Raw genomic sequence first — 14,811 nt, 5'->3', positions numbered from 1 at the left:
GGGTACCTTGTGGCTCTGTGCCCAAGCCTCTGCATTGCTGATCCCGCGGGTGACTACTGCCTTCTGCACGGGAACTCTGCTTATGCACCCTGGCACAGCACCAATCCTTGTATTTCCTCTTCTTACGTAGCCAGCCTGCCAAAGTCTACACTCGGCCCCCACCGCCTTGGCCATTGGCCCCCTGGGATTCACGTCCACGGCCACCTTTACCCTCCTGCCCTTGGCCGATGAGGCTCATGTGAGGGACGGCCCGGGGGCCCTGTCCGCCCAGGGCAGGAGGCTGCCCGCACCCAGCCCGAGGAGCTCCGCCTATTCTCTCTGCCTGGAGCGGGCTGCTGCCGCACCTACACGCCTCGGGCCTTGCTGGAGCTGGCCGGTCACATCTGCTCCCTCACGCCAGTGGGCGCATGGCCGGGCGGTGACGTCGGTCGCGCCGGTAACGCGGCGCCGGCGCGGTGTGCTGGGGAGCGGCCGCGCAGCCAGACGGAGGAAGTTTGATCCTCGCGGGCCGCCGTGCGGCGCGGTGCGGCGCGTGCGCGGAGGCGGGTGGCGGCCCGGCGATGGCGCTCCGCGCGGGCGGGCGCGCGCTGTCGGTGCTGCGGGGCCGCCTGTCCCTGCCCGGCCCGGCCGCGGGCGGCGGCTGTGCGCGTGCCGGCCGGGCCCGCGCCGCCTCCTCAGGCGCCGCCGCGCGGAGAGCGCCGCTCGCGGCCCCCGCGGAGGAGCCGGCCGAAGGTAGGCACCGCCGCGCTCCGCGGGGCCCCGCCGGCGGGCCCTTCTCCCCGGGGGCACCACGAGGTCAGGCGACGGCGTGGAGCGGCCGCCCGACGTGTTTGCGGGGAACGGTTCGGCGCCGGGCATCGCCGGCGTCCCAGGCGTGATGCGCTCCCCTGGGCTCGGGAGCCGCTGCCCGCGGCGGCCTGTGCGTCCCCGGCCGCAGCGCTGGGTTGCGGTCCGGGAGGCCGGAACCCGCTGGCCTTGCCTGAGCCTTGCCTGCTAAACGTAGCTAGCAGGTGAACCAAAGGAGCGTGGTTATTGCCCAGAAACGCCCTTAAAAAGATTCAGGAGACGTGTGATCGTTGCCGTGTCTTCAGCCAAGAACTAGCGAGGACTGTCGGTTGTTGATGTGCTGTAGCTCAGGCGCAGCTTGCAGTTCATGTGAGCCTGAGGCCTCTGCTTATGCTTCCATTCATGTTTCAGAGCTTGAAAACCACTGGGTAACCAGCATTTTTTAAAGAGAGAAGATCAAGCTATATTGCCACAGATTCACAAAAGCAGCGGTCTTTTGCTGTTCGTGTCTTCATGCTAACAAATACGCAGCAAATTAGGTTAAATAACAATTCCAGGTTTCAGTTAATGGTTCTCATTTTGCTGTATAAATTCCATCACCAGTCTCTCCTGGTTTGCTGCATGACTATGCAGGTCCTTACGTGAGCTTCAGCATGCAGAGGGCAGCCTTGGAATCAGCACCAGCACCATGTGGAGGATGGGGCTGCTTCTGTTCAAAGTGATTGTAGAACTCTGTTGCTAGCTGGAAATACTGTATGGAACAGGGGAAGAAAGCAAAAAGGACTCTCTCTCCTGTGTTTAAAATGGTCAAACCCACCATTTGGGTGTGATCAGCTGCATCTGTGCTATGCTCGGACCATAGAAATTACAGCAGAGCCAGAAAGAGATGTTAAAGCACACCTTCTGCTATAGGAACTAAGCACTTCCAGGTAGTAAATTAGGCAAGAATCACATAGCCACTCAGGCCTAATGCAGAGAACTGTGGGAGTGAGAAGGTCAGAGTTCATCTCCTGATTGTATCACTCATCCGTGGGACTTGGCCTTTCTCTATCTCAGTCACTTCACGTTTCTCTGCCCCCACAGAAAATGAGACATTCATCATCTTCACAAACTGCCTCTTTTGTTTCTGGTAAAAAAGGTTGTATCAAACTAAGCTATTGAAACAACTACTTTGGGTATTACAGCTTGTGTGAGAGCACAATAAGAAAGTGAAAGAAAAGATTTCTTAGAAATAATAGCAAATGCTAACAAGTGTCATTAGAGGATCATTAAGACTTTCTGGAGGTCATAATGTCCTCTAGGTTCCTCCAAGTCAAAAACATAGAATGAAGAGCTCTCTATTGAGTCTTCCTGCAGCAGGTAGTAGCTGCAGGGAAATAACTGCATGTCCTCCAGCTTCCCAGTCTGAGTTAACAAATGTCAGAATTAACAGGGAGCAGCTTCACAGGCTGTGGAAATACCCTATACTCAAGGGATTGGTTTGGGAATTAGGTAGGGAAGTGACTATGATTTCAGATTTAGGCCGTGTACAATATTGCCTGTATGCAATCAAGAAAGAAATGTCCTTGTTTCTGGATGTTCCAGTGTGTCTCATTTCCGTGTTAGTTCTGTAGGCTGTCGGCAGCAATATAGATTGCCAGTAGTGTGGTGAGATGTGACTCATCTGTGGGTTTATTGTAGTAGAAGAGATGAAAGCATAGTATTAAATGAAAATGTTGAGTGGGAGTTTACTGTAAAATAAGGTGATGAGTTGTAAAAATAAGCAAGTCTTGAATTGTTCTGAAGGTGAAAGTGCTGGTTTTGTGGTAGCTGGGAGAGATTATCCTTTCAGTGCAGCTTGCCTCAGCTCTGGCTCTCCCTCATACCCTAGTTGGTATTTCCAGGCTCCTATGTAGAGTCCGGCTGTTTGTGCTGAGTTTTTTCACGGTGAATAGCAAATCAAAGAGCAAAGATACTTTGTATCATCAAGCTTCCTGTGGCATTAAGGGAAGTCAGTAGTGTTTTCTACCTATCCCACATTCTCACAGATGTGTGCTTTTGTGAAAGAAACACACTTATGCTTGTGCCTTTCATTCGTTCTTGTTTTCTCTTTTGCTGTAACCGTCTTTGAGAGCCAGAACAGACTTTTCTTCAGTTTTCAATCCAGAGGAAGAGATTAAATGTGCTAAAATTAGTTTTAAATCTTTCCATTTATATAGAAAATCCTTGATGCTTATTTCTTTTTCTCACAGATGCTGAAGTCAACAGCAGAAAGAAGACATTCACTGAGGTCCAAACAGAACGACTGGAGCAAGCAGAAAGGATTGTTTTAATTAAGTGCCCATCAAAACTTAATGAAAATAAATTATTACAATATTTATCCAGTCATGGGAACGTTAAGAGTCATTTCTTTTTTGAAAATCGTGTAAGTAATTAGATTTTAGTTTACATTGTTAAACTTAGACAAAGAATTTGGTCAAAGTCTCATACATTCAAGTTAAGCAAATTGTTTCTAGATAATTAGTTTATTAAACTAGCTTTTATCTTTGTTAATGTGCACGAGTTGCTGAGCAACAGATTTTCAGCTAACCAACACCTCTAAGGAACAGCTGGCAACCAAAATGGATTTTGGAAGTTTCTTTTTTAGCACTTGCAGCCAAGAATAACATATCTTGAATATTTTTGGCCTCATATGAAGAAGCGTCTAAAGAGTGTTGAGGTGCAGAATGTAGCATTCAGCTTCAGTCACATTAAATTGTCTTGGTACTCCCAGGAAAATCTGAATATTATCAGTTCAAGGCTTGTATCATTTATCTAACCCTGTCTGTTTTTGTTGTTAATATTTTAGGGTATCCATGCTGTCATAGAATTTTCGGAAAGGAGCAGTATAGCTTCATTGCAGGATGCTATTGGAATCCCAAGTGCTGCAGACCATCATGTTGTCCCATTTAAATCCAGACTTTTTACTTTCACAATGAAAAACCCAGTGAGTCAAGCTGCTGAAGAGACACCAATCCACCTCTCTCCTCAATCTCACATTCCATTGAAGGAGCTCATTCAAAAGCTTTGTCAGGCAGACAGTGTAAGTTGAGGTTTCTAGACCTCTCTCAATTAAAAATAAACCATGTCAGTTTCAGATTTTCAAGTGGTTGTGTGCAACTTATAAAGCAATTTATTTCTGTTTAAAAAAAGTAACCCCTGTTAGAATTGTGTGTGAATGATTCTCTTGCATTGAAAGAAATAGATGGAATTAGTAATTGTGAAAATCATTTCTTTTCTGTATGAAATAAACCTGTTGTGTTAAAAGAAATAATCTTCCCATGATATCAACCAGATAAAAATAGAAGTCAATAGATAGAAGATGGGTCATTGTACTTTTACAGTGTTTGTTTTCTTAACTAGATAAGCAGTCAGATGTACATTCTGCTGAATGAGCATCAGCTTACAGAAGAAAATACCAAGCTCCGATATCTGGCCTGTTCTCTGATTCGGGACTTCACACGTGCATATTTTCCAGACAGCACAGTAAAGCCATTTGGCTCTTCAGTCAACACCTTTGGCAAACTGGGATGTGATGTGGACATGTTCCTGGACTTCCACGACACACAAAAGCATGCTACAAAAGCGGTAAGGTTATGCTGGGCATCCTCAGCCTGTTGGATTCCTTCAGCAGCGCAGCTCATTTGCGGTTTCACACACAGCAATCGGTTTATTTAGTCAGGTTTTACATGAGATCTACAGTAGACTATGAACAAGTTTATTTGAATATTTGGATTTGAAGACTTCCAAAAGCTGCATGTGATGTGAAAGAGATGTTTCTTGCAATAGGAAGAAAATTATTCTGTGTATACTTACACTTTGTACTGTTAGGGTGAATTTCACTGTGAAAAATCTCACATCCTCTGAAATTATCACATTTCAATGTCAGACCTTGTGTTTTCTTCTCTGTTTAGGCTTCTTATCTATTTAGGCTGTTTAGTCTAGAGAAGAGGAGACTGGGGGGGGGGTCTCATTAATATTTATAAGTATATAAATAGTGGGTGTCAGGAGGTTGAGGCATCCCCTTCTATTGTATCTAGCAACAGGACAAGGGGTAATAGGATGAAACTGGAACACAAAAAGTTTCATTTAAACATAAAAACTGTTTACTGTTCAGGTGAGGGAGCCCTGGCACAGGCTTCCCAGGGAGGGTGTGGAGTCTCCTTCCTTGGAGGTCTTCAAGACCCACCTGGACGCGTTGCTGATCTAGGTGAACCTGCTTCTGCAAGGGGGTTTGGACTAGATGATCTCTAAAAGTCCCTTCCAACCATTCAATGATTCTATGATTCTCTGGAGCTGCTGGGCTTCATGCATGCAGTTTTAGAGCTTGGCTTTGCTTGTCAGGTCCTCCATGTTCTGAAGGACAATAATTATGTGTGTGTATGCATGTGTGTGCATTTTGGGAGGGTTGCCAGGGTCTTTTTCTTAGTTTGAAGAGTTGGCTTCATGGTACAGAAGAGTTACTGAATTACGTGCTGAGGAGTGAATACACACTAAATATTGAATACAAATAAAATGTGTGTGAGGGTGTCACGGTTTAAGACCTGGTATAGTACTAGTGAAGAAGTACTAGTGAAAAAGTACTAATGAAGTACTAGGTTGCAGTTGGCACACATGTTACTGTTTGTGTTGTCTGCCAAAGAAAGTAATCATGTTAACAGCACACAATTTGCATTGTGAAGGGAACCAGTGGCTTAGTCTTGAGAGGAACCTGAGCATAAGCTGGTGTAAGTAAACATTAGATGCTTGGGGGAACAAGATGACAGATCCCTGGGACTTGGTCCCCCGAAATTAGTTGAATGCCTCATTTATAATACAACAGCAAGTGCTAAGACAAGTGGTGATTACTAAGCAAGTGTAGAGGCTTGAAACTGAAATACACTCACTTGAATTTGCTGACCAAAGTATAAAATCTGCATCAGTTGGAGAGGCAACTTGAGAAGTTGGAGGGCTACAAGACTTCCAGTACACAATATTCAGTCACCAGTATTGCTTTTTTCAATGCACACAATAAATTTAATCCTAATGGTATCTTGGTCCATACTGTAACTTGTAAGTCAGAACAGAACAATTGCGGAGGACCAATGAGGGGCCTGAGGACTGGAGGAAGGCCACTGTCACTCCAGTCCTCAAAGGCAAGAAGGAGGAGCTGGGAAACTACAGGATGGTCAGCCTCACCTCCATCCCTGGAAAGGTGATGGAACAGTTCATCTTGGATGCCATCTCTAAACACATGAAGGAAAAGATGGTTGTCAGGGGGAGTCAACATGGATTCACCAAGGGGAAATCCTGCTTGACCAACCTGATAGCCTTCTGTGAGAGAATAACTGGCTGGCTAGATGAGGGGAGAGCAATGGATATCAGCTACTTGATATAGTATAAACTATTTTCTAGACAGTTTTTTAACTAGATGTTTTCTTTAGTATTCATCCTCTGTAGAAAAGGAAGTTCTACTGGGAATTTTATCTGATGATGGACAGAGTTACTAGGAGTTGTGGTTACTTGTGGATGGTTGACAGACTATCATGGGGAGGCTGTAGCAAAAGCCAGCAGGCATACTGCCTGAGCCTGTGTTTTTAGGTTACATGGCAGGTTAATAGGCGGTGTGTCATGGTGCTAGAAGCACAGAATCGTGGAGTGTTTTGGGTTGGAAGGGACCTTTAAAGGTCATCTAGCCCAACACCTCCTGCAGTGAGCAGGGACACTTTCCACTAGAGCGGGTTGTTTAGAGGCCCATCCAGACTGACCTTGAACATTTCCAGGATCAAGATATCTACCTCCTCTCTGGTAAGCCTGTGCCAGTGTTTTACCAGCCTCACCATAAAAAAAATGTCTTCCTTACATCTAATCTGAATCTACCCTCTTTTTGTTTAAAACCATTACACCTTGTCATATCAAAACAGGCCCTGCTAAAACAAGCCCTGTCCCCATCTTTCTTAGGCTCCCGTTAAGTACTGAAAGGCCACAATAAGGTCTGGAACCTTCTCTTCTCCAGGACAAACAAACCCAACTCTCTCAGCCTTTCCTAGCAGGAGAGGTACTCGGTCTCTCTGATCATTTCTGTGGCTCCTGGAGACCCTCTCAAACAGGTCCAGGTCTTTCCTGTCCTGAGGACCTCAGAGCTGGATATAGTACCTCAGGTGGAGCCTCAGCAGAGCGAAGCAGAGGAGCAGAATCCCTCAACCTGCTGGCCATGCTTCTTCTGATTCAGCCTGGAGTATAGTTGGCCTTCTGAGCTGTCAGCACACATAGACAGCTCATGTCCAGCTTCTCATCTAGTAAGTTCTTCTCTGTGGGGCAGCTCTCAGTCCCTTCATCCCTCAGCCTGTATTTGTGCTTCAGATTGTCCCATCCCAGCTGCAGGACATTGCACTTGACCTTCTTGAACTTTATGAGGTTCACATGGGCCCACTTCTCAAGCTTGTCAAAGTCCCTCTGGGACACAACCTGTCCTTCAGGTGTGTCAAATGCACCACTCAGTACTACATATATCATTGATGAAGATATTAAACAGTACTGGTCCCACTGAGAGATACCAGTTGTCACTTACACTCTGTGGTGCAGTGAGGCTTTTGTGTGCAAGCACAGGCTTTACACTCTAAAGATGATGATCTGATTGGTTTTGTTAGTATTGTTATATGTCTCTTTGGTTCCAGAACTAACAGTTTACTTTTAAAATTTTATGTTAGAAAAAAGGTCCCTTTGAAATGGAATATCAGATGAGAAGGTTACCATCTGAAAGATTAGCAACTCAGAGAATTCTTTCTGTGATTGGTGATTGCCTTGATAATTTTGGTCCCGGATATGTGAACGTGCAGAAGATACTCAACGCTCGCTGCCCGCTGGTGAAGTTTTTCCATCAACCCACAGGATTCCAGTGTGATCTGTCAGTGAGCAACAGGTGAGACCTGGTTTTAAAAAGTTGAGGAAGAATGCTAATGTACTTACTTTCTGTAAACCTGTAATGAAAGCTGTTTACTCCCTTTTCTGGTCTTAACAAATGTGAACGTTGGCTCTGAAAGCAAAACAGGTATTTTCAACTTCTAGAGCTTAGGTTTTAATGTGCTTAAGATGTCTTTCTCCAGCATAGGAAATACTTACTAGCTGAAACTGAAGACTTGAAAACCACTCTGTACAGTAAGGTTGGCTTATAAGGAATTGAAAGAAGGCAGCATTCATTAGTCATTACTTCCCATCGTATATGTGAGTACATGCACAACCTTTGTTTGGTTGCTGTCCAGATTAAGGAGCTCCATTGGGTTATTTTCAGTGATTGGACTTCTAGTTAGTTTGGTGTCCTTTTCTTTCATCTTAAGGGCCCTGTCTGCTGGCAAGGTACCTTGAATGCTAAATTTAACTCACTGCATCAGAAACATGAATCTAAAGCATTACTATCATTTGAGGCCTTTCACAGCAGTGCCCAACAGAGGGAGCAGGCTTCTTAGAAATCCCTTTCTCTGCATCTGTTTTTCTTCTTCCAGCTCGAACTCTTTTGATTGATAGCAAAGCACAGAATTTGGTTTGCTGTCACTTATTGAGGTATACATGCCTTAATCCAGTATATATCCATAGCCTTGGCATGAGGTACATAACCAGAAATGAGGTACCAACCTTTCCAGTGTTGTTAGGACAGCTGTAAAATTGTTGTTAGGGAGTAGGAAAACATGAGCAATTGTGTTTCAAAATACTTTTGATATGACTTTCAGTGCAGATGTTGTGATTTGTCTCCATCAGATACAATTAGATCCTAGAATTAGTTTTCTGAATTACCTAAAGTTCTGTTTCAGAGCAAATATCCTCCAATAAAATTACTTCAGCATATGCAGGTGCAGCCCCAGTGAAAGTCAACATGCAGCTCTGTGCAGGCTTCCTTGTAATTCTCTGCTGATGTTTTGGCTGGTTGGGACTGTGTATCTTGTCTTGTTATCTTTGGGAGTGATAACAGACCTCTGTGGACACAAGAAAGCACTTAACAGTTGAAATTTTAGAAGTAAAGGTGTTACAAAACAATAAACAGCAAACTTCCCCAAAATGCCATGCTGGGTTTTTAGGAGGTTTCAGTGCAAGACTAGGAGTCAAAACTCTTGCCCTTGTAGTTCAACAACCACTTTAGACTAAAACTGACCCCAAAGTAAGTTTTGCTCTCACATCTTGCTTCCATTTTATTCCCTGTTTTTACTTGTCCTTGTCCTCCCATCACTACATGAATATTTGTGTGACCCTATGACGAAGCGGATCAAAACCTGATCCATATGAAACTCTGTATCCTTCCAGAATAGTTGAGTGGTTTTTTTTTTCCAGCAGAACCAAAGGTCATTTGAAAATTTGCAGATTTCATTGTGTCTCTGTGCTTCATGTATTTTTTCAGTGCATTATTTTATTACTTTTTCGATTAAAGTTACAGAGGAAGTTGTAGTTCGTATTTTACTATACGTTAGGATAGAAATGCTACTTAATGTGTCTCAAAGGCAGTTGTGGCTAAATTATGGGTTTTGCCTTGATTCTGCATAGATGCACTCCTGAATACTTGATAGCGGTTTTTTGTCTGTTTGTTTTTTCTCCCACTGTGATGTGAAACAAGGAAACGGGAAAGATTACAAATGCAATATTATTATTTACCTATAACTGTATCCTCCTTGCAATGGAAAATGACTAGGTATTTCCTCCTGGACAATTTTAGCCATTCTCCTCTAAGTTTTTTAAATACATAAAAATTGAATGTTGTAGGCTTTCTTATGGGGCTGCCCAGGGAGGATGTGGAGTCTCCTTCCTTGGAGGTCTTCAAGACCTGCCTAGATGCATTCCTGTGTGACCTGATTGAGGTGGACCTGCTTCTGTAGGGGTGTTTGGACTAGAGGATCTCTAAAGGTCCCTTCCAACCTCCTATTTTATGATTCTATGATTTTATGATATGCTCTTGCCTTATAACTGGTTCTCTATGGCTCAGCAACAAACACTGCATCTGGTTCTTCACAATTCTCTCATCATTTACATGTCTTTTGCTTTTCTTCTTCAGCATTGCTATAAAATGTTCCGAACTCCTGTATATTTATGGCTGCCTTGATTCCCGGGTGAGAGCTCTGGTGTTCACTATACGATGCTGGGCACGTGTTCATGGACTTACAAACAGTATTCCTGGCACCTGGATTACAAATTTCTCCCTGACCATGATGGTCATGTTTTTTCTGCAAAAGAGGTCACCACCTATCATTCCAACACTAGACCAGCTTAAAGAACTGGCAGGTAAGGACAGCTCTTTATTGTGTTTACTGAAGTGGTTTTCACATTCCTTTTCTCTGAAGTGATGAAGAAAGCCAGCAATTGCTCAGTGCTCTCAAATACTGATGCATATTATGTATGCTTTAAGCTTGAAACAATATCTAAATTTTACCTGGGGTTCTTTTTGGTGAAAGAATGTATATTTAAAGGCAAAATAAATCCATACCAGTACAATACTAAATTCTTTTTGAAGAGGTTAGGCTTATTCTGTGCCTCAGATAATTAGAAGTGATTCATTTGCTCCCATGCTGGCCAGTTTTTGTTATTTTTGTCTTTTAAAAGACTTGTAGGATCTCAGATGTCTCTGCAGTTGTTAAGTATTTTGTGCAGATCAATATGATGTGTATTGTTTTATAGATACCAAATGCTGAAAAGAAAGGCTACATTTTTTACCTCACAATTTGTAATCTCCTTGAGACTGCTCAGGCCATCTGCAAATAATTCCTATATTTTTACAAACAAGCTATTCTGGCTGTTTCATGCATGGCTTTCAGGGTGTATATCTTCAGTGACTCTTACAAAAGCATAGAGGATGACATCCCAAGTTATTTGTTCCTCACTCATGCCTTCTGCTTATTGACATGCTCCCTTGGAAGCTTTGAGTGGAGGAAAGGGTCTGTGTTCAATTGCTTTAAAAGCAGTTGAAAGATTTCCATCAGATTTCTATAAAATTCTTATCCCTAAACCAGAACACCTGTCCTGAAATTTTACAAGAATATTCCTAATTCTCTTTAAGTTTTTTAGAAAAGTTGGTGGACACTTTAGGTCTGATCTTTTTGAAACCCTCATATAGGTATTAACCTCAGAGATCTGTGCTGTTAAGTGTATAATAAAGCTCTGCATGCAGAGATACCAGGTCTGTTACTTAAAAAAAGTAACTTCAGAGGTACAGAGATGTCACATACCTTATTCCTGTAGGCTTTTGAAAAGTTTGCTGTTCACTCTTGATTGGTTTCCTTCTTTTCCTTTGCCTATCCATATGTAGACTTTCCTCTTTTAAGTCTTTAATGACTTAAGCTGAATCTTAACCTGCAAGTTCACTTGCGAGACTCCTAATTTGATTTCTGTGATATGATAGTATTTGTTGACTTCAATCATGTCTGTTACCTGAGTTTTACTAAACACCAGGGCATTTTATTGCTTATCACTTCAAAATACACCTGTGGTTTTTGTTTCAGGTGAAAAAGACAAACATGTAATTGGAGGATATGATTGCTCATTTGTTAGCGATTTAAGCAAAATTAAACCTACAAAAAACACAGAAACACTTGGTAGGTAAATCTTCATCAACTTTTAAAAGCAGATTTTATGAGCACATTGAAAATAAACTTCTCCTTAATGTTAGTGATGGCTATTGTGGTTTTTTTCCCTTAGATACATTGTTGGGTGACTTTTTTGAATACTTTGGCAACTTTGATTTCAGAAAGAATTCCCTAAACCTTCGAAAGGTAAATGAATTTTAATCTCTCATCATTATCAGTTGAATTTCTCTGTCTGCCATTTGACAAACTGCATATGCTAAGTAACAGTTTCTCAGTTTTAGTTGTATATACAAAGTACATTTAAACTGATTTTATCCAGAAACTGAGTCCTTTCTGTGCAGGGAAGAGAATTTTCCTCTCAGAGCCTAATCACTTTCAGCACCATTAAAAACATTTACAATGTCATTATGTGGATATGTTGAAAAGCACAAACTCTGATGCTAAGTCTGTATAATTTTTCATGACAACCCTGTAATAAAAGTGGCAGTTTTTAAAAAGTGAAAGCTTTTTTGCCTCTATGAGGGGAAAACTTTTAAAATATCATGAAGTATATCATGGCAAAAGTCTGTAGCAGAACAGGCTTTGAATTTGAAGTTGGGAATCCAGACCCACTCTGTGAATTAACAGTTAAAACTGGTTTGTGAAACTTTCTTTTGGCACTCGAGTTTCTTTCTGCAATTTGTGTCAGCCCTCAGTAAGCATACTTACAACTCAGCAAGCATGACAGATAACGTGATTGTTCTCTGCTGTCGCTTTGGATTACTTTCTAAGTTGAAGTCATGCTATTTGTTGATCCGTGTGTGTGCAAGTATAGTGGAAATAGGTATAAACGTAACTAGCTTAACTCAAACCTGTTCCTGCTGGGCTGCTTACAGGATGGGGGTTTTCATGTTGCTGTGTGCACACTCTTGTTTGTGTTTCCTACTGTTCTGTTTCCTCTTTTTGCTGCTGCAAGTGGATCCTAGAAACTGATTCATTCAACTGAAGAACTTTTGTTTGCCACTAAGCCTTAGGAAAGGCAAGCAAAAACATACACGTGTAGGAGCCAGAGCTAGTCAGGGGAAATGTCTGTGCTGATGATGTTTTCCTGTTTAACTAGTCAGTCCTCAGGGCCCTGGGACAACAGTGTATAGCATATATGTGAACACTTCCTGGACTAGCAGTAACTGGTCAGGTTCCTGCTAGAGCTTGTGCTGGAAGGCTTGAGGAGGTTCTGTAATCCAGAACAGGTCAGCTAGGTAACACTGATGAGGACTGAAATGGAATTGCATTTAAGTAACAAGCCACATAGTTGTCAGCAGCTTGCATTGTACTATACCAGGTGCCCAAAAGTGGACTCTGACCTGCATAGCTTTGTGCAGACAGACTGAACTGGGAGGACAGCCAAGCCAATAATCTTGTTTTGTTATGCTAGCTCTTAATGAGCACGGTGAGAGGAATGGTTTAAACAGTTTAAGTGCTTATGGTAGTTTATCAGACTGGGTTATGTAGGTTAATGTGGCATGCTCACGATGCCCATACACAGATGGAGATAGGAATAGGAGGTTGCAGTGAGTGAGGCCTGAGGCTTGTGGAAGAGCAAATGGGAGAATGACCAAAAAGACAGGCTAAACTGTAGCTGTGTGTTCTCGAAGGAAATCTAAGATGAATGTGGCAAGGAAAGCTGCCACTAAGAGAATTCAGAGGAGTCATACAGTCAGGTTGACAGGAAAGTTAACTTGATTAATAATGACTTCTTTTTTTCCCCAAAAGTTCTCTACTGGGTCAAAATACTTTTACTCCTAATGCTAATGTAATAACTCACATGATTTGTTATTTGTTCAGCCTATAATGCATATATATGCAACTTTGGCTTGTTCTTTACTCTGTCTGCAGGGAAAGGAAGTAAATAAACCTGAGTCGTCTCCTCTTTATATCTGGAATCCCTTTGAACAAGACCTTAATATCAGCAAGAATGTTAATCAGCCACAGCTGGAGAAATTTGTAGCAACAGCCAGAGAAAGTGCCTGGATTCTACAGAAGGAAGATGAAACTCGGCGGACGATCAATCAAGAGCCTTGGGGACTGGCAGCCCTACTGATACCATTTGGAAAAAGTAATCCCAGCAAGATGAAGAACAGGACGAAAGGAATGGGAAGTGAAACAATCAGAAGCCTCTTGGACTCTTTAAAGTTAAATAATGCAAGCAGTCTACAAAAAGCAGTGGGAAAGTGACTTTCAGCACAGAAACACGGTGGCTGATGTTCTGTTTTAGGAATCGAACGTGACCCCCCGCTCCGAAGAACATTACTTTTAATATTTCTATTACAGTGGAAAAGACTCAGATGACCTCTGTTTGCCATCTTGATGTTTTTTGTACAGGTCTGCTTGCTTTCTGTACATTTTTCTCCTCCTTACTCTTCACTTTTCCATCTGTTTTATGAATGATGTGCATTCAAGTACAAGTTTTACAGATACATTTTGGAAGTACCCTTCAGTTCAGCACTCTTAAAAAAAGCACCCCAACAGACTGACAGGAAGAGCATGGGAAAAAGCCTTTGGGAATTCTGTTGGCTAACACACAAATGATATGTTAAATAAAAGCTCAAGAAACAACCACGTTTCAGTGCAACTGCGGTTTGAAAGGAGATGAATGTTAGAACCATTGCTTCCATTCCAAACATGTTCTGGGAGCCAGTAAAACCAAAGTGCATATATCTATTTTTTTGCAGTTGTTTTCCATTCATGTAGATAGTGCCAAGACAAAATAAGGACAATGGAATTGGATAGTAGGGTTTGCAGTTTCATAAAGCTCTCCAAGGGTAATGCAAGTGGTTTGTGTTGGAAATGTGGTTTTGCTTTTGTGTTTACCACCTGATCTCAAGTTTCTTCAGTCAATTCTTTTTTGTTTTCTGTACCCATAGGACTGGTTCCCGCCCACACTTGTATATACACTCATGTTTCTCATTTTACCTTCAACTTGATTTTAAACCTGTATTTCAGGTTCAGGCAGGGGCTTTTGCATGCCCTTCTTGCCACATCAGTCTACTCAAAGTTACTGTCTGTGAGGCCACACCAAAGCCTTCCTCTCTCTACTCCTTGCAGAGGGATCTGTCCTTGCAGAGATCTGTAGGGAGTCATACATCCCACTGGAGCCCTGTTCTCATTCCTGCCATGTTTTTCAGATATTCAGCTGAACAGAGAGTATCTCCTTTCCAGGTCAACTGGGTGAGCAAGGGTCAATGCTTCTCCTGTACTTAAAGCATTGAGTTCCTTGCCTATCTACCATGAAAGGGAGTGTTTTCTGAGGAAAGAGAAGAGGGGAGGGAGGGAAGGAAGGAAGCCAATCAGGGAACTGGAGAGCAGACAGATGTCAGAGATTTTCCAGGTAGGTTTGTGAGCCTTTGCCCTGCCTGATGTGAGAGCCACTTGTGCATTAAAACTGTCAATGGTGGTGACAGCTCTACAGACTGTTGTTTTAGTTCTG

General features: G+C 42.7%; 1 protein-coding gene across 1 annotated transcript; it reads left to right on the top strand.

Annotated features, from left to right (window-relative positions):
* The first annotated feature begins 560 nt into the window (after nt 1-560).
* On the top strand, nt 561-14,041 carry MTPAP (mitochondrial poly(A) polymerase). The gene is made up of 9 exons (XM_061997191.1): nt 561-732; nt 3,018-3,190; nt 3,614-3,847; nt 4,168-4,392; nt 7,494-7,705; nt 9,821-10,047; nt 11,262-11,354; nt 11,458-11,531; nt 13,221-14,041. Exons 1-9 carry the CDS (start codon nt 561-563, stop codon nt 13,557-13,559), a joined length of 1,749 nt encoding a protein of 582 aa, XP_061853175.1. The 3' UTR covers nt 13,560-14,041.
* Nucleotides 14,042-14,811: the final 770 nt, after the last annotated feature.

This window comes from Colius striatus, chromosome 5 (assembly GCF_028858725.1).
Source record: "Colius striatus isolate bColStr4 chromosome 5, bColStr4.1.hap1, whole genome shotgun sequence".
In the NCBI taxonomy this organism is placed as follows: domain Eukaryota; kingdom Metazoa; phylum Chordata; class Aves; order Coliiformes; family Coliidae; genus Colius; species Colius striatus.
This window is presented reverse-complemented; position numbering and strand designations above follow the sequence as displayed.

What these genes read in the sequence shown, in the direction of transcription:
- MTPAP (XM_061997191.1), top strand. Translation starts at nt 561, where the DNA reads ATGGCGCTCCGCGCGGGCGGGCGCGCGCTGTCGGTGCTGCGGGGCCGC. An exon ending in ATTTCTTTTTTGAAAATCGT is followed by an intron (nt 3,191 to 3,613) that starts GTAAGTAATTAG and finishes TTAATATTTTAG; the next exon opens with GGTATCCATGCTGTCATAGA. An exon ending in AAAAAACACAGAAACACTTG is followed by an intron (nt 11,355 to 11,457) that starts GTAGGTAAATCT and finishes TTTTTCCCTTAG; the next exon opens with ATACATTGTTGGGTGACTTT.